Source organism: Neopelma chrysocephalum, unplaced genomic scaffold, assembly GCF_003984885.1.
Source record: "Neopelma chrysocephalum unplaced genomic scaffold, ASM398488v2 Primary Assembly neopelma1_24, whole genome shotgun sequence".
NCBI lineage: Eukaryota > Metazoa > Chordata > Aves > Passeriformes > Pipridae > Neopelma > Neopelma chrysocephalum.
This window is the reverse complement of record NW_020897693.1, coordinates 47,133,884-47,152,339: the sequence shown is the minus strand read 5'-3', so window position 1 is coordinate 47,152,339 and position 18,456 is coordinate 47,133,884. Positions and strand designations below refer to the sequence as shown.

Genomic DNA, 18,456 nt, shown 5'->3' with positions numbered 1-18,456 from the left:
ATTTGTTTAAAAGAGGTAGTAATTAAAACCAAATGGAGAATGGTGGTTCATTTTCTTACTAGTTCTAAGACTGAGCAGAAATATATAGAGGTGACTAGTGGTTTTGGGCTTTTTTTGCACTTAAAAGCATTAATTTCAAGTCAAATTTGTATATTTTTCTTTGAGAGTAAAGAGAGAACAAAATGCCAGTAACACGAGCAATCCAGTCTCCAACTCACCTCGTCCAGGATAGTTTTTCCTTCTCAGACTATTAGTTCTTATCTAGTCTAGAAAATAAATAGTCCTTGCCTGTCTGGCTGGATGCACTAATGACTGACTGTAGCCCTTCTTGTAACATAGTGAAAAACTATTTAGGAAACACATTACTAGAACTAGAATTGGAACAACTCAAGTTTATTTTAATATTTTCAAGGGCTAGAAGTTGCATTCGTCAAAAACAAAACCAAGCCCTCTGCTAAGGCTTTTCACTTAGAGTTCACAGTCTTTGGGGGAATTTCTTTAAGGGGCTGAGAAAAATAAAATTGTTTTGAGGTATCAATGCCCCAAAATTACCTCACACAGTCTAAAATGCTGGGAATGGGAAAGAAGTTTATTTTCCAAGCAAAGTGATGCCAGTTTGCATGAGTGATGTTGCTTGTTTTATTGGTGTTAATTTGGGACCACTTACCTTTAATATGCATTAATCTACAGATGTAAGTAAACTGGAAGCACAGCTTGCAGATGCAGTGGCTTTTCGACAAGAACATGAGGACTCCATACACAAGTTGAAAGGGCTAGAAAAACAGTGCAGAGTACTGCGGCAAGAAAAGGAGGACCTTCATAAGGTATTGATCCAAAGACAGATACTTTTAAAAATGGTCATGTAAAGTAGTTGTAGAATAGTTATGTTGTGATTGCAATTTTAGTGTTTTAAATGCTGTTTTTTAGAACTATACTGAGATGTTAGGGAACCTGTTCTGCATACAGTAGCTTCTCAAGGTATCAATCTTTCTCTTTTGGAAGTTGCTGGGCTTTTATTTCAGATGTGTTCTGCTAGGTAGAACGAATACCTAAAGAATGGTTTTAATTAAGCTGTTTAATTATTTTTAACTGTTTCAATAGAAATCTGAGGGCAATGAAGAGAGACTTCAGAGCCCTGGGATGACTTGTTGAGGGATCAGGAACATAAATATCGTTCTCCTCCATTCTTCCAATTTCAGAGAATGATGAAGGAGGAAAGAGGAAGAACCAGCAGATCAATAACTGGCTGGTACCCCTGGCAGAATTCTGAGGTTTTTGACCATGGGTTGGTTTACATGACACCAGGCCTGATGGTGACAGATGGGGTACACCTGTCTTAAGGGGGAAAGGATCTTTGCACAGAAGTTAGCAGGGCTCATTGAAAGAATTTTAAACTAGATTTGAAGGGGAAAAAGGGATAAAGCCAGGCTCAATAGAAATAAGCTGAGGTGGGTGGCATACCAGTGTTTGGGGGATCATGTGCTAGCAAGGCCCTGCGGTCTGTCATCTCAGTGGAAACAGGGGATGGAGATCCATGTAGCAGCAAAGACACAAGGGTTATTGATGTGTTAAAACCAGAGAAGTGCCTGAGAATGGTCACATAGAAATTAGGGCTTCTCTCCCCAAAGAGGGGATGGGATAAATAGCTAGCTTGTAACAGATTCAACCAGGTGAGGAGCTGGGTCCTGCACTTCGGTCATGACAACCCCTTGCAATGCTCCAGGCTTGGGGCAGAGCATCTGAAAATCTGCCCTGCAGAAAAGGCCCTGGAGGTCCTGTCAACAGTAGCTGAACATGAGCCAGCAGTGTGCCCACGTGGCCAAGAAGGCCAATGGCATCCTGGCCTGTGTCAGCAACAGTGTGGCCAGCAGGACCAGGGCAGTGATTGTTGTGCTGTACTTGACATTGGTGAGGCCACACCTTAAGTAATGTCCAGTTCTGGGCCCCTCACTGTAAGAAAGACATTGAGGTGCTGGAATGAGTCCAGGGAAGGGCAACAAGGAAGCAGAAGGGTCTGAAGCACAAGTCCTATGAGGCCTTGAGTGGCTGAGGGAGCTGGGATTGTTTAGTCTGGAGAAAAGGAGGCCCAGGGAAGACCTTATTGCTTGACTGCCTGAAAGGAGGTTGAAGTAAAGTAGGTCTCTTCTCCCAAGTAACAAATGACAGGATGAGAGGAAGTGGCCTCAAGTTGAACCAAGGAAGATTTAGATTGGATATTAGGAAAAATTTCTTCACTGAAAGGATTGTCAAGCATTGGAACAGGCTGCCCAGGGAACTGGTGGAGTTACTATCCCTGGAGGTATTTGAAAGATATGGAGATGTGGCACTTAGGGACATGGTTTAGTGGTGGGCTGGACAGTGCTGGGTTAACATTTGGACTCAATGGTCTTAAAGGTCTTCTCCAGCCTAAATTATACTGTGATTCTATGATAATGTACACGGGAGTTAAACTCAGATCTATATATATATATGTGTATATGTGTGTATTTTTATATATATATGAAAGAGTTAATAGAGCTAAGTCACTGCTCCAGCTTGAGCGCACTTGCTCTTTGTTATACCAAAAGCTTAATTGCTGCTTAAGACTGATGGTGACTTTTACGTAATTGCTGATTTTATTTGCTGCTGTGTAAATTATACCTTTGTTTGCTTCCTAAAATTTAGCAGTTCTTAGTTTAAATCAGCAAAATATTTTGCAGTAATGTAAATAGGGAGTTGCATATACTACATACCACTTTCAATGATATTAAAAAAAAAGCTATCTGTATTGGAATAGCTAGTTTTGGAAAAGCCTACTAGCCATATTGCTCATGGGCATTCAGGTGAATCCAAAAGCAATCTGTGGGCCAAAATCTCTGAGCTGTTTGTACCTTAGAATTTAACAGTCTCTCTTCTGTCTGTTAACCAGAGTATATGAGTAGCAGAAAAGGCTACACCAAAGGTAGTCTTGGAGCTGCCACACTAGTAGCAGAGTAGTGGCTGTCTTGGTACATTACTGGAGCTGCTTAGCCAAGAAAAACCCTCAAACAATTGTGTAAATTAAGAATTAGAAATAATCTTTAGAAGTTATGTGAGGTGGTTGAGCTTTCAAGTCATGCTTACGTAGGTCCAGTTTTTTTCTTCTTGGAAAGAATATATGGAGTTCAAATTATTATTTTTATTATATTTTTAATTTAAACCAGCAACTTGTAGAAGCCTCAGAGAGATTAAAGGCGCAGTCCAAAGAATTGAGGGATGCCCACCAGCAAAGAAAGCTGGCTGTGCAGGAGTTCTCCGAGCTCAGTGAGAGGATGGGAGACCTGCGGTCTCAAAAGCAGAAGCTGTCCCGGCAACTTCGTGACAAAGAAGAGGAGCTGGAAGTGAGCATGCAGAAAATTGATGCTCTGCGACAGGACATCCGTAAATCCGAGAAGATAAGGAAAGAGGTAGCTTGATAAAACAGCCAGCAGTAACATGTTCAGCTGCTGCTTATCAGTATCTCATATCTCATTGTATTGAAAAACTGGGAGTGTCTTCTGGGTTTTCTTGGGTTTTTTTGTTTGTACTCAGACTGATTTGAATCTGGAGGAATCTGTTTTTACTACATGCCCAGGTTATTAGTTCTTGTATTTTGATTCTTGTAGGCTCTGACTCACAATCAGCTTGAAACCTAGAAAGCTCAGTGAGTTCTTCATGTGCTTTGAGGTTGGAGTATTCTGACTTCACTGTTTTTCTTAACTGAATGTTTCTCTTCAGCTGAAGGGAGGAATAGTGATACAGATTAAATATGTGGTTTTCCTTCCTCTACAGATTAAATATGTGGTTTTCCTTCCTCTCTAGTCATTGTAAGAATATCTGTAATATCTTTAAACAAGTAATTTCCAATTAGTATTCGAGGGAATTTATAGTTTTACATAAGATGAAGTGGATAACCAGAAAAGGGCATAAGAAAAAGCTACTGTGGTTAATTCAGAATGTTTTAATCGCTGAAAAGTCATCATGTTTTATGTATTCTCTGGGTGAAGTATAGAAGAGAAATTCAAGAGCTTTATAAACATTACTAGAAAACTTCTAGTAAATTGAAGGGCAGTCTATGAAAATGTAGTAAAAGATGAAGTTTCTCAGGCTTTTATCCATGAACAAGAAGTGGTAGATAACTGGGAACTGGCAAGGAGCTCTGGCATCTCGTCTCTAGAGCAGAGTGTAGCAGGCATTCAAGCGTTGTTCTTTATTCAGTTAAATGCTTTCATGCAGAGCTTTAAAATCTCCTGTCTTTGTTCTTAAAAATTCCTCTGTACTCCCTTTCGTAACAGTTGTATCAATCTTCTATTCAAAACATAGTCTAGAAGTTCATTATCTTGTCCCACAGTTCTAAGTACAACCCTTTTAAAAACAACTTTGTGAGTTTAATTTGAACACAGCAAAACAAATTTTACTCTTCCTGTCAGGTTTTGAAACTGTGTCACTATTGCTTGAATTGCAAGTTGCCTTAGTTGCCACTAAATCCAAATTGTCTTTCTGATAAGCTTTCTGAAGTCAATAAATGGATGATCAAGCTTATTTGTTCCATAATCCCAAGGCAAAAATGTTCAGTGTTCATATTTGAAGTATTTTGCAGTGATTTGGGTCAAAGATTGAGATTTTTAAGCTGCCTTACTAGATACTGAGGCATGGAGCTGACCTGTAAACGTGGGAGACTTTCTTCTTTCACAACTGCAGTGACGTCCTAGTGCCATTTCCTTCTCTTTACTTTAATGGAAGCTGTGCAGTTATCCCTGAATGGGTTTGATGTAGTTCATATCAGTACAAAGAGTCATAAAATAATAGTTTTGCTGCATGAGACAGATGGATGCCTGAATCACTGAAGGCAAAACAATTATCATGACATTCTGAGATGATTGTTATAGTGGTGTAACTTAAAATAGAAATAAATATAACTTGCTGCTAGTCCATATGGAGGAAAGGAAATGAATGATACAGATAATGCTATCGTGGGTTGAAGTGACCTAAAATTACTTGTTACAGCTGGAAGCCCAACTTGAAGAAGTTGTAGCAGAAGCATCAAAAGAACGCAAGCTTCGTGAGCACAGTGAGGTTTTCTCCAAACAACTGGAAAATGAACTGGAAGCTCTAAAGGTTACATGTTTTTTGACAAATATTTACTCGTGGCCCAGGGGCTGCAATAGTTTTGCTTACTCAACTGTTGATACCAGTGGGAGACTTGAAAATTACAACATTACTAGAAACCTGACCTAACCTGTCCAGATTTATTTGCCTTTTTTGCTTGAAACACTTTACTTATTGGACACTAATGTCTTGAAAATGCCCAGTTTATGTAAACCCTAAGCAGATACTAAACTAATGTGGTCCAAATCTGTTATCTGCAACCCATTTCAACTCCTTAATAGGGTCATGTAAGCAGAGCAGTTACTTGGGGCTTAATCCTTGGAGAGAGGTCCCTTTTAAATCACTTGGTGCCCAAATAAAATTTTTTCAAAATTGCCACAATTGGACAATTCTGACTTTAAAGAATATTCCCAAAATATAAAGATCATGGCCTCTTCCTGATGGTTTCTCCTCTTCTTCTGCAGCTGAAGCAGGGAGGCCGGGCAGCTGGTGCCACACTAGAACATCAACAGGAACTTTCCAAAATTAAGTCTGAGCTGGAAAAGAAAATCTTATTTTATGAAGAGGAGTTGGTCCGACGAGAAGCATCACATGTTTTAGAAGTAAAAAATGTGAAAAAGGAAGTACATGATTCAGAGAGCCATCAGCTTGCCCTGCAGAAAGAGATCATGATATTGAAGGATAAACTAGAGAAAACAAAGCGAGAGAGGTAAGCTTTTGAGCGTAATTTCTAAACTATGGGTTTCTTTTTGTTGCCTGTATGTATTGCATTGCAAAGGTACCTGTACTGGCTGCTATTTCACCTTAACTTTATTCCCTTTTGAAAAGCCCACAGGTTTAGCAATGTTAAAGTGTTCCGATTTCTTGTCCTTCTCCTTAGGCACAGTGAAATGGAGGAAGCAGTAGGAACAATGAAAGAAAAATATGAGCGTGAAAGATCTATGCTGTTGGAAGATAACAAAAAGCTAACAACAGAAAATGAGAGGGTAATTATTTTAGGAAACATTTTTAAGCAAAATATAATTCTTACATCATTAGTCTCTGGTGTTGAAGTAGTCTACTCATTGATCAAAACAGGATCTGTGAATGTTCAGGCACTATCTGAATAAAACAAATATCATTTTCACCATATAAATGTCAGAGATTTGGCTACATACTAACTTTAGCATCCTGGTACTGCTCTTTGGGGGACTGATTCCTACAATTCAGAGGACACCATCCGCTAATTTCTTCATGAAGGCTGCTCAGAGAGGGAAGCATTGATAGACTGCCTGCCTTCCTGATGGCTTACAGTTAAACCTTATTCCTCTCTGACCTCTACACTTGCATTTTCTTTTCCTTTGTTTCAGATTATTGGAACTGGCAGTTCCACCGTAAAGAACCCCTTCCAGTCCTTTGCTCTGTGTTAGAGCTCCCAGATAGCCCAGGGTGGTCTTGTTGGTTCAGATCCTATAGGTGTTTAGACATACATAAAAAGTGACATTTTTTATATATATGTCAGTGAAACTGACATAAGTCACAAGTGAAACTAATCTTTTGTTTCAGCTCTGCTCCTTTGTGGACAAACTAACAGCACAGAACAGACAGCTAGAAGATGAGCTTCAAGATCTAGCAGCAAAGAAGGAGTCTGTTGCTCACTGGGAAGCTCAGATTGCAGAAATTATTCAATGGTATGTGCTGTTTAGAGATCCAGATATGGCCACTTTCAACTCTGAAATATTGATTGGCTTTTTTTTTAATGTATAGCTAGGCCTTCTCTCTCTGTCTGAGATGAATAAAAGCATGGTACTTTTGAGTGTTGATTTTGTTGAAATTGTCAGATGCCACTGCAACAAGTACAAAGGAGAAAGTTTTGCTGTCAACTCTAAAGCGATTATTAAATCGTCCAATCTGGAATATTTTGATAAATTAAGTCAGGAAGATGGTCATGATTTTAAAGGTCCACATTAACATATAAAACCTCACTAGCTGTACACTTGGAATTGATTCCGAGGTCTGTTCTTCCTTCTCTAATTCACTGTTTTAGCAATCTGTGTATTGCAAGTATTTCAGCAAGTATTTCAGTATGCAAAACAAAAAGGACTGGAAGGTAACCCTTATAAAAACTGAGCAGTAATATGCAGATCATGTTTCAAACTATAACAGTGAATCTCTGCAGAACTCTTGCTGATGGCGAAAGGGAAACTTCAGTTTCCTTAGCAACTGCCACAATCAAGAAAATCAGATAAAAGAAAAATCTGAAGTAGGCAATCTAAGATATATTCAGTTTTCTGTTGCTGGGAGAGTTTTCCCTGCTCTGTCCATTTCTGTTATGTCCCTAAATTCAGTGCAGACACTCTGATAATTTGGTAGTACACTATTTGGTGCTATGAGCCATGAAACTGCTAAGTTACAGGTTTTTGTAATTGCACAACAGGGTAAGTGATGAGAAGGATGCTCGTGGCTATCTCCAGGCATTAGCTTCCAAGATGACAGAAGAACTAGAATCATTGAGAAGTTCCAGTCTGGGGTCACGAACACTGGTAAGAAAATAGCAAGCATTCAGGCTGTTCTGGGGTTGTCTGAGAAACTACATTTTTAGTTTTGGCTACCTGTACATAATCAGAATTCTTTTCTAATAAATCCCTTGCTCTGCTTTCTGGGTTTTAGTTATTGCTTGCAAAATCCAAGTAGCTAATCTGATCAGAATTTGATAATTACAGGGGGTAGTTGTTTCATACTAATATCTGCCATCACAAACTGCTTTAAACAGTACAGAGGACAGAAGAAGCAATAACTTAAACCATTAAAGGGAAGTACAGAAATGTACCTCACCATGTTAGATGCAACTGAATAATTTTAACTGCTGTTACAGTGAGATAATGAAGTAAGTTTTCTTCCGTGAAAAAGTATTAACTGGTTGATACTGGCACAAACTAGGGACATGCTGAAAGCTTGTAGCTTCATTTATATGCAGAACAATGAAACTTTATTCTATAGTTTTCCCATATAGCAGTAACATGAATTCCCCAAAAAATCTGCAAATTATAAGAGCTCTCATAAAGGAGTAGGGTTTCCAAGAGAAAAACACCCACAGAAGGAGAGGGAGAACCATTTGCAGCTTGGCATGGAAGCCCACATCCCTAGCAATGCCAGTCAGCACAGTCTGCCATGCAGAGTCCATCTGCTGGTTTATACATTTAAGAGGTTACTCACCCCTTCCAAACCTATGAATATGGGAGAATAAGAGAAAGTTATTACTTCTATGAGCTAACATTTGCTTACATCATCAAGAGGTAATTATAATATTGAGAGGTTTAATAGGAAGAAAGATTGGATCAAATGCAGTTGGCATTTTCATCTTAGCTACTGCCAGAATAAAGAATGCTGTCTGTTCTTCTTATTACAACTGGTTTTGTAACTTCTGCAGAACCTGATCTAAGGCAATTATTTCTCAACATAAAAAATGCCTCTCATTTTTCATGACTATTATTTGCAATTTCATGTGTGACTAGAGAGGCATTTGTTAGGGAATATCAGAAATGTAATCCATACTGAAAAATGCCTGGAAAAGCTCAGAATTTTGGCTTTTGGAAGTAGTAGGGTGGAATTGCATGGTGTATGCAGAAGTGTAGCATATGCTACTTAGCAAGCATAAGAATTGCTTAGGCAAATGTTCTGGGTATCTTGGGTATCTCAAGACCCAGATTCTTCCTTTCTTTTTTTTCTCATGGTTTTGCTACTCTTGCTATGTTTTATATTAGTATGTTTTACATTAAATATTGACATTTATCTCATGTTTGAAAGTCCATTATGTCACTGTGCAAGTTTTACACTCTCTTCTAGATTGGACAGTGAAAACTAGCCATTTTCAATGGGTTCTCCAGGTTTGACTTCCATGCTCAGTGATCTAGTGTTTTGGTTTCAAGGATATTGTGTTAATGGTATAACCAGTATTAAAATAGCTCATTACTTCATTTTTTGTGTAATGAGGTCCAACTACTGACTGATTTTCATGCAGCAGGTATCTTGTCCATTACTAATTAAAAGAGCATTCTCTGAACCAGTGTGAGAGTTAATTTATGTCTTTGGACAAGAACTGAATTATCCTTAGACAGTTGATACTAATATTCAGTAACTTATGCAACAGGATCCACTTTGGAAAGTGCGACGCAGTCAGAAGTTGGATATGTCAGCCAGACTGGAATTACAGTCTGCTCTTGATGCAGAAATTCGTGCCAAACAACTGGTTCAAGACGAGCTACGAAAAGTTAAAGATGCAAACATATCTTTTGAAAGGTAATCAGACCTTTGGTTCTGTTTGGGTTTTAATGTACTGATCTAAACTGCTGATTAGAATAGTAGCAACTTTCTTAAAATGGCCCCTTGTGCCTGGGATATTGGACTTTGCCAGAAAGATCCCATTTTACTGACTACACATTTCTTCCATAGTCAAATGAGAACTGTAAAAATTTCTTCAAGTAAACATTTCACTGCTATACTAAGATATAAATCTTGGGCATCTGAGGAAAAAAGCATAAGAGCAAATTCAAAGCAAATTCACTACCATTTATTAGACTAGGGAAGGGAAGGTTTAGACTAACTGGAGAGTTAGGCATGTTCTTGGGAATTAAAAATCAAATTGCTATTAGAATAATACCACATATCTGCAATAGTAGCAGAAGTCTCAAGTTTTAAATATCTACAGTTTTAAATATCTAGTCAAGTATTGAGGTGCCTATTCATGGGAAAAGTAAAATTAATAAGCCTTAAAATAATCTCTTAAAAAAAACCCATGCTCCTCAAAAAAAAAGGCATTTTCTGAAACTTTTGTGCACTGGCATTCCTACCTCTGAGACATTTCAGATTGCATTTTGATCATATTGTGTTGCTTTAGTAAATTAAAGGAATCAGAAGCAAAAAATAGAGAACTGTTGGAAGAGATGGAAGGTTTGAAGAAAAAACTGGAAGAAAAATACAGAACAGATTCAGGTAATTAAAGTTACTGTGTTTTAACAAAGTTCTAACACCACCTGTGATGTTGCCTTTTGGCTAAGCCTGTTCTGCTTTTGGTTTTAGGTCTCAAACTTCCAGATTTTCAAGATTCCATTTTTGACTATTTCAACACCTCTCCTCTTACACGTGATTTGACTTTCAGAGTGAGTTATTACATAAAATAACTATAAAAATATGATAACCAAATTATATTTTTATTATGTTAAAGTGACTCTTAGGCACTATATGGCACATTTGGATCTGGCATATTAGCCAAATTAGCATGGCACAGAATTGGATGCCCAGTAGATGTCAGAATGCTTGGCATTTTGTAGAGAAGCTGGTACCTTTGGGAAATATTCTCAGAAGTTCACATTAATTATTTCCTATTCTAGCTTTGTTTAGGTTAGTATCAAACATATGGCTAAATGAAATATATTCAGGGTCTTTTAGAAATGCTGGCACACCCTGTTACAAATAAGGGATTAAATGCTTTGCAGTTGGAAGATGCTGATTATTACAAGGAAAAGTGTTCACACAGTTCAAGGAGTGTTTAAACAGATATGTAAAATTGTTGGCTCCAGATCTTAATGGAGTGGTTAGAGTAGAAGGAGCTGGGAAGAGAATCAGAGGACCCACAGATGTTTGTATAATAAGTTTATCGTGACACACCCTATGATCCTTAGAAAACTAATCATACAAATCACAGCTCCAAGTAGGCGTTTCACTTTAAATGATTTGTGCATTCCCCGAGGAAGCAGCTGTTAAATGCAACATTGAATCACATTTCCTTACTTCATGAACTCTTGATCCGTGGAGATTTTTCTGGGATATTTTTTTTAAATGTTATTTTGCAAAGCATAGACAGTTAAGGATAAAACCAAGAGCTTGAACTGGAGAGAATAATCTGTTTATGAAGCAGAGTTAAGGGGGCTCAGGTTAAAACCTATGGGCATGCTGTGATATTTGCATACAATTTGTGTATATGCTGTTCCCAGCCACAGAATGTCCGTGCTGACTTTCTTGCTGAAGCAGCAATATGTGCTGTATGGATGAGGTGGAGGGAAGAGAGAGAAACATGATATATGCTACTATCTCAATAATAATTTTTATCTACTGACCTTGATATTTGGAAACATTGCTTTAAAAAAGTACCAATATACTTAAAAAAGTAACATGTAGAATATCAAGCCCGCAACTAAACAAGATTCCATTCTACAGGTCCTGAAATAAGTACATAGTCTCTGTGAAAATGCAGGTGGCATTTTCTGATTAATTACATTAAAATTGCTGATACTATGCTTAATGACTTACATTGACAATTTTTTTTTCACATGTACTTATAAAGATAGTTTGTATCATCTGCACTGGGGTTAATTTAGTTTGAATAAACATCATTTGGCCGTATAAAACATTTTATTTAGTTAGCCAACTAATATTCTATCTTAAGTTTTCCTATGGGTGATAAGCGATCATTTTTATCCCTCATATCTGTTACAACAAAGGATTCTGTTTCTTCTTCGTCTACATCTTCTCTGCTAGCCTTTTGGGAAGAAGTAAGTTTTTGATAGTAGTTTTGTGTCCTTATTTTGTTGTGACCTGTCATAGTAAAAATGGTCCTCTAAAATTAGATATTGTGCTTCCTTAATTTCTCTGTAACTTAATCCACTAAACCTCTTTAGAGGCTTACTTGTTTTATGGTTTGACTATCTATATGGCTAAAGCTGAATCACACTTAGCATTTTGAAATTGTTCATATTACATAATAGTACAATTTGATCTTAAATGGCCCAGCCCTACCGATCAGTTCATAACAACACAAAAATAACAAGTATCTGAACATAGTGAGCTAACTGAACTTGAGCGAAGCTTCTTCCTGTCTAAACTGGCTGGGAAGTGAGTGATTCATTACTTGTTGCCTTTAGTGCTAATTACATCACTGATGTGAAGTCTAATCTGATGTTTGTTAATCATGGTTTTTATGATTTCCTCAGAGTACAGTAATGCAGAATCCTACTTCCACACCCAGCTGCTTTAGCTCTGGAATTGTAGCATACTTCCCCCTTGTGCTGGCAATTAGTAGTTGCTAATTTAGGTGTGAAATTAATAGATGGCTTGTAATGGATGCTAGTCTTAAATTTTAGTGAAATATAAGACACTGTGATTAAGTAGACATTTTTAAACGACTTTTTAAAAGATTGAGTGTTACCACTTTAAGAATTTTTCTTGTGGCAGACTTTCCGGCTGCTGTGTGCTAGAAAAATCCTAGTGTAGTAAGCTACCATGAGAAATCAGCTATTTTAGGGATGATTGCCAGGCTTCTCAAACATTATTCCATACCTGCATGCAAGAGATTAGACACAGCCTTGCTGTGAGAAGATGACTGTTGCAGCATTGTAGCTGCCTGCTCTGAGATTTTGCATTTCAGTACTCCCAGCTTTTCCATCAGGTGGCAGGGTTTGTTTTGAGGAAAGATCTTTTTTCAGAGTGGAAGGTTGTTAGATGTTTGTGTATTTCATCTAGAAACCAACACTGGGTTTTGTTTCCATTCTGTTGTTGTGAGAATGCTTCATTCAGATACCTGATATATAATCTAGCATGTTTGCTGTTGCTTTTGCAGACCAACTCTATTAGTGAGCAGGAAATGCAGGGTCCCAAGTCAGAAGTTTCGCCGTCTACTTCAGTTGTAACTGCAGAGCAACAACAAGAAGTAAGAAAGCTGTTATTTTACCCTGAAGGGTAATTCACCAGAAAGTCTCTCTGTCTTGTTCACAAAAAATACATATTGCAGCATTCATCGTGAAGAAACGGGATTGAATGCTGCTTATTTGCAGTGTCTCAGTGTTAATTTCACCTGCTTTGAAGACAGTTGCAAATGAAACCTTTTCGCTGCCTTTCTGTATGTTGATGTACCTCATTTTCATGTTTTCTGTATTGCTACTCATTTGTTAGTGTGCAGGCTTTCCTGTGAGTGCTTTAAAACACAATCTGTTTCTATTAAATCAGAATGGTGATGTTTACGACAATTAAATTTTTGATCATATTCAAAAAAAGAAAAAAAATCAGAAGACAATAAGCTTTGCTACCCCAATCTTGAAACAAATTCTTGAAGCCTTATTTTGCTCAATTACAGTTTCTTGTGATTCAGGAACCAATTCGGCTTCAGAGGATGCCTGCTGCTCCTTCCCCCACCATTCAGTCCATTTCTCTAGCTGTACCAAAGGTAGGGGGACTGTGCTGACCTTATTCTAAAGAACAAAGGAAAAAAGTATAATCTATAAATTAGCCCTCTGTGTTTGTTCTTGTCCTGTTTGGGTTTGTCATATGTGTGTTTGTTAGGTCTATGTTTTTAATCAAATGTTTCCAAATGCGTATGGATGGGTTGTAGATTTTGTTGTAGGGGATGATAAAAAATAGTTGGGTTTGAGTATCTTTTGCAGTTGGAAATAAAACCGTTACTGTTGTCTTGCAGCACCTTTTACAAGCTGCACTTACATAAAAGAAGCCCAGGTTTCATAATGTACGCACTGATATAGGGTGGTGAAGGGAGGCGCTTGCATTATCTGAGTCCAGAAAATGAAGTTATTTTTTGTCCTGAATGTATCTTTCAGCCTAAAGCTCACCAGCTCAATATCAAGTCATTCACAAGCCCTACTCAGTGTAGTCATTGCACCTCTCTTATGGTGGGATTAGTTCGACAAGGTTATGCCTGTGACGGTGAGTCAGTGAAACTTTTTATATTTTCAGCAAGTCCCTCGAAAAGCATCCCAAAACACTAATGTATTTGAAGGCAACCATTTCTTTGGGGAGGGAATGAAAAAAAGGGGTGGCTGCCACTGAATGGTTCTCCTTTCTTTTGCATCCCTTTAGAAGTATGATTTCATATTGCTAATTAATTCTGCTACCATTAGTACTGTTACAGTGCAAGGGAGGGGACGGGGAAGGCAGAACTGGTTTCTGTTGCTGTAGTAGAGAAGACTACGGGAATGATCTGATTATGTCTATTTTTTGTTATCCTAATCATAAACCCTGAATGTTGAGAGGACCATTTGCTAGATTATTTCATCTGTAGCTTGTCTTGCTGTCAATTAGTTTTATTTAAAATGCTTTATGTGATGCATGTGTCACTACTGAATTCTGTGTTCGAGTATAGGGAGGTATTTTTATTTGAAAATATTTACTGTATCTTGATTGGACACATGAACTCAGTTAAATAGGTCACAAATCCGATGAAGGCACTACAGTATAAATAACCTTATTTCTGTGTCCAGCTTAGTTCTTGCTAGTGACACTCTCTCCACTGACACCCTCAGTATCACATTTAGATTGCCTCATCTGCCCTTCAGGGCTTCTTTTCCTGGCAGATCTTCTGGTGGCAGTTCTTCCCCAAGAGGACCTATTACTCTGCCAGCACTTGCCCTGGGGCTGCCTTTTGTCTCCTGTTGCTGACAGTTCTGAACTTTTGTTTTGCATCTCTTCCTGCAAGCTTGAAACTGTCTTTTTCCCTTAGTGTAGCTATCAGCTTCACTCTTCTTTTTGTCTCATGTGTTTTGATTAAGCTCTGCATCATTAGTTTCCCAGTTTGCCTATTCCACAGCAGATCTTAATAGCTACAAAAAAACTAGAATCACATTCACATAAGGATAGAGATGACTGCAGTAGAACAAAACTTTGCCATGTCCCACTCTCAATCACTTGCTTTTCCCAATTCCTCCTCTTTTTAATGCTGCAGACTATGGTAAAATACAGCTACACTTCCAGAGGCCTGTGAAACTGACTATATCCTGTGCATTTTCCCTATTCCACAACTGGTGTGCCTTGATATGCACAGTCCCAAATAGTTATGAGACCTCCTCGAAGAGCTGAGTTTATTACCTGGTCTTGGGGGGCACCTACAGTACTTTGCATGTATGACTTTTTGGTAACCCCTGCCTTCTTGGGAGCAGACAGTAGCTCAAAGAACAAGCCAGGCAGCCTGCTCGGAGCTGCCTTCTCTGCTGTCTCTTCCCTCAGGCATCATGAGGAGGAGGTTTGTTGCCCAGTCTGTGGCTTTAGCAGAAGCAGGCTGTTTCCAGGTTTTTTGGAATCCTTTGACACTTCATAATTACAGGACTAGATGTACCTAGGATAGCTGCCAGATTCCCACTTCTGAGAATATGGTTAGAAAGATACACAGGATAGATCAGAGTGTTGTGCCCTTCTCCTGCTGCCTTCCCAAGCCTACTGGTAGAAACAGGGTAGCTGGGACAAACTAAGCAGAATCTCTGTGGAAAGATCTGGCCAATAAGCTATGGGTCGAATGCCTCAGTATAACACGTTAACTCATTCTGCAATTCCTGTAGCCTGTCTCATGTAAAATGGCATATAATACGAGTTTTTTGTGTGTACTGCTTCTATATGAAGTGCTCTATAGGCAAGAGACAAGAGACCTTTGTCCCTTGCTGGTGCAGCATAAAGGGGTACAAAGTGGTGCAAATGGTAAGAAGCATGCAATGACTAGTATAGATGTTTGCTGCTTATTTGAACTTATTTGACCTCTGAGCAATATATATATATATATATGCCATTTTCATGCAGTATTTCAGTCCTTGTCCATTGTTTCTATTTCATTTATGCTTTCAAGTCTGTGTCTTGTGTTTAATAGTTTCACCCTTTCTGTCTTTTTAGTTGATTTAGTTTAACTTTGTCTTTGCAGTATCCTTGCATACTTGGATCAAATTAGACACCTATTATCACTATCCTGTAATTGTTATTCCTCCTTTACTAATACTGTTTCTCTTCTGTCACTGAGTTAGTTGGTGCTTAACGTCAGCGAGGCTGCCAAACTCCATTTCCTTGAAATGTGAATTTAGTTCCTGCCCTTTGTGGATGTAATAGGCTAAAAAGAGGAAATAAAAGAGCTTTGGAGAGTCTCACAATATCTAGGTGTGTTCACTCCTTTAGCATAGTGAGCTATAGCAAGTGAGCTGTTTGCCAGTTTCAGCATGATTAGTTAATTTGCTGAGTGTAAAGGTAGACTACGTTAATCACCTGTTATGATTGACTCATACATGCATTTCACTGTGAATTTTCTCTTTTGTACTTAGTGTGTTCATTTGCATGCCATGTTTCCTGCAAGGATAGTGCACCTCAGGTCTGCCCTATACCCCCTGAGCAAGCCAAAAGGCCTCTTGGAGTAGATGTGCAAAGAGGAATAGGAACTGCCTATAAAGGTTATGTCAAGGTAACAGTCTTTTGTTCTTGGACAAGAGAAGAATACTAAACTTCACTTACAGCTATGCAGCTTGGAACCTCTAAGTATGTTTAAACAGATCACCTAAATAGTGCTAAAGCCCTAAGGCTTTGCGTGTCATCTGTGTAACTTATTTAACCTTTGTTGCTTTAGATGTGGGAGAAACACTTGGTTTTACTACAAGAGCTGAAGGTCAGTAGATTAGTAGTTACAATGTTCATAAGCAGCAAGGGAAAAAAAAGAATGGTTTAAGAAAGAATTTCTGTCATTGTTGATGTAAACACAATATAAAAGGTAAACTGTGCTACCATTTTGGCATTTGTGCAGTATACAAGCCTAATATCTTTATACAAGCCTGAATATATTTATTAAACTGTAACAAGGAGTGGTTGAACTTAAGAGAGGAGAAATGATTGCTTGATTACTTGACATTTTTCATACTATTTTGAAGGGCAAGTAGAATGTGTTCTAATTCCATTGATCTTAGTATAATCTTTTCTAAATGTCTTGCTTTCTGTGTCTACTACATGTGCTTACATTTAATAAGCAATCAGTTATTTATACGCAGGTCCCAAAGCCTACAGGAGTTAAGAAGGGGTGGCAGAGGGCTTATGCAGTTGTCTGTGACTGTAAACTCTTCTTATATGATGTGCCTGAAGGAAAATCCACTCAGCCTGGAGTTGTGGCAAGTCAAGTCTTGGATCTCAGGTTTGTATTATTATGACAGAGCAGATATCCTCTGTACTTTTTTCTTAACAGTGGTATTTATTTATAGTACACAAGAAGCTATAACATTATGACAGCTCTGGTCTGAGAAGATATATATGTTCTGTATATAGACTGCAGCTAAGTTTAGGCTGATAGATAGGGCTCAGCAAGAAGTCACTTAAGTGACTCTGTAGTCACTTATAGTACAGTCACCAATATTTACAGAATTAGCATGCTTCTTCCTAGATTTCCATATGCATCTGTGGGAAGCAAATGTACTTTGGTAGATTGCTTTTCCCGTGCACTCTGACCTCAACATTGAGTCACAGATCATCCCATAGCAAATAATTTCAGGAATATTAGAAAAACTGAAGTAGTCTGTAGAAGAGCACCAACTAATTTACACTGCAAATGGCTCTGACCCTGCCATCTCACAGGAGTTATTATTTCATGGGGAATTATTTGAACCACTGAACACTGTCTACAAAAGATCTGAGACTTACAATGATCAGAGTAACCAAGAGGGTTTTTTATTGAAATTTATGGAAATATCAAGAAAGTGTAATACCTTTTAATGTTACAACACCTTTGTATCTCTGTTGAATATAAAGTTTGCATTCACAGGCACCTTGATTTATATTTTTTCCAGACAGTAGTAGCGTGGGGTTGCACCAGTACTGCTGTGCTGTTCTCACAGTCACTGAGAACTGTCAGTGTCAGCTCTCTGACATGCTGGCAGCGGGAGCAGAAACGTGGAAATATTGCAAATAGCAGCATTCACATCAGTACATTGCTTGAAGCAACTCAGCCAGATATTATAGCAACTGTCCCATCCTTTATCTGCTTATTGTAGCTATCTCTTTGAGGCTGTCTTCTGAGGATTCTTAGATGTTTTTAATAGATGTTAACCACCACAGCTATGAATTTTATCATGGGCAAGTTTCAGACATTAGTGTCATCTTTGCACTAAAATTGGCAATTATGGTGATCAACTTGGTCAAATTCAGTTTAAAAAGGCTTGTGTAGACAAGCCCTCTGGGGTGGAGCACTCTGAAATGCAAAAGTTGTTCTGATGTCTGTTTATTTTACTGTAATAGAGAATAAAATCTAGCTGTTTTGAAAACCCATATTTGAATCCCACAAACTATAATTATGTTGCCAAGAGCTTTTTATGTGATTTTTCTTTTTTTCCAAAGGCCCCTCTCTTGCTACACATTGAGGTATGAATTATTCATTTCTAATGTGTCTGCTGGGCTGGAAGAGCAATATTCTTGCTTCTAATTGTAGAATAGGTGTGGTTGGTACACCAAAACTACACAAAGCCACCCCACTTAACTTCAGGTGGACTGAGTTACCAAATGCTGTAGAAACATAACTGAAGCTTGTGAGTTGTTTGGGTCAAGGATGGTTAGAGCATAACAAAGCAGTGATGGCGG

The 18,456-nt window shown here is 38.2% G+C and overlaps 1 protein-coding gene across 10 annotated transcripts in view; it reads left to right on the top strand.

Moving 5' to 3' along the window:
• Positions 1-18,456, top strand: part of CDC42BPB (CDC42 binding protein kinase beta) — a 95,327-nt gene that overhangs the window by 58,406 nt on the left and 18,465 nt on the right. For 5 of the 10 annotated variants that reach the window (XR_003532662.1, XM_027674012.1, XM_027674017.1 and 2 more), the window contains exons 12-26: positions 691-824; positions 3,183-3,425; positions 5,005-5,115; positions 5,571-5,815; positions 5,987-6,092; positions 6,652-6,776; positions 7,523-7,628; positions 9,236-9,384; positions 9,983-10,077; positions 10,165-10,244; positions 12,701-12,790; positions 13,214-13,303; positions 13,692-13,797; positions 16,167-16,303; positions 16,881-17,020. Coding sequence is in view for 9 of the 10 variants with exons in the window: in XM_027674012.1 (XP_027529813.1) it covers positions 691-824; positions 3,183-3,425; positions 5,005-5,115; positions 5,571-5,815; positions 5,987-6,092; positions 6,652-6,776; positions 7,523-7,628; positions 9,236-9,384; positions 9,983-10,077; positions 10,165-10,244; positions 12,701-12,790; positions 13,214-13,303; positions 13,692-13,797; positions 16,167-16,303; positions 16,881-17,020 (1,957 nt within the window). In the remaining variant the exon portion in view is untranslated. Of the gene's footprint in view, positions 1-690; positions 825-3,182; positions 3,426-5,004; positions 5,116-5,570; positions 5,816-5,986; positions 6,093-6,651; positions 6,777-7,522; positions 7,629-9,235; positions 9,385-9,982; positions 10,078-10,164; positions 10,245-11,585; positions 11,637-12,700; positions 12,791-13,213; positions 13,304-13,691; positions 13,798-16,166; positions 16,304-16,880; positions 17,021-18,456 lie in introns of all 10 variants that reach the window. The other 5 variants (XM_027674019.1, XM_027674018.1, XM_027674015.1 and 2 more) reach the window with 3 other exon arrangements.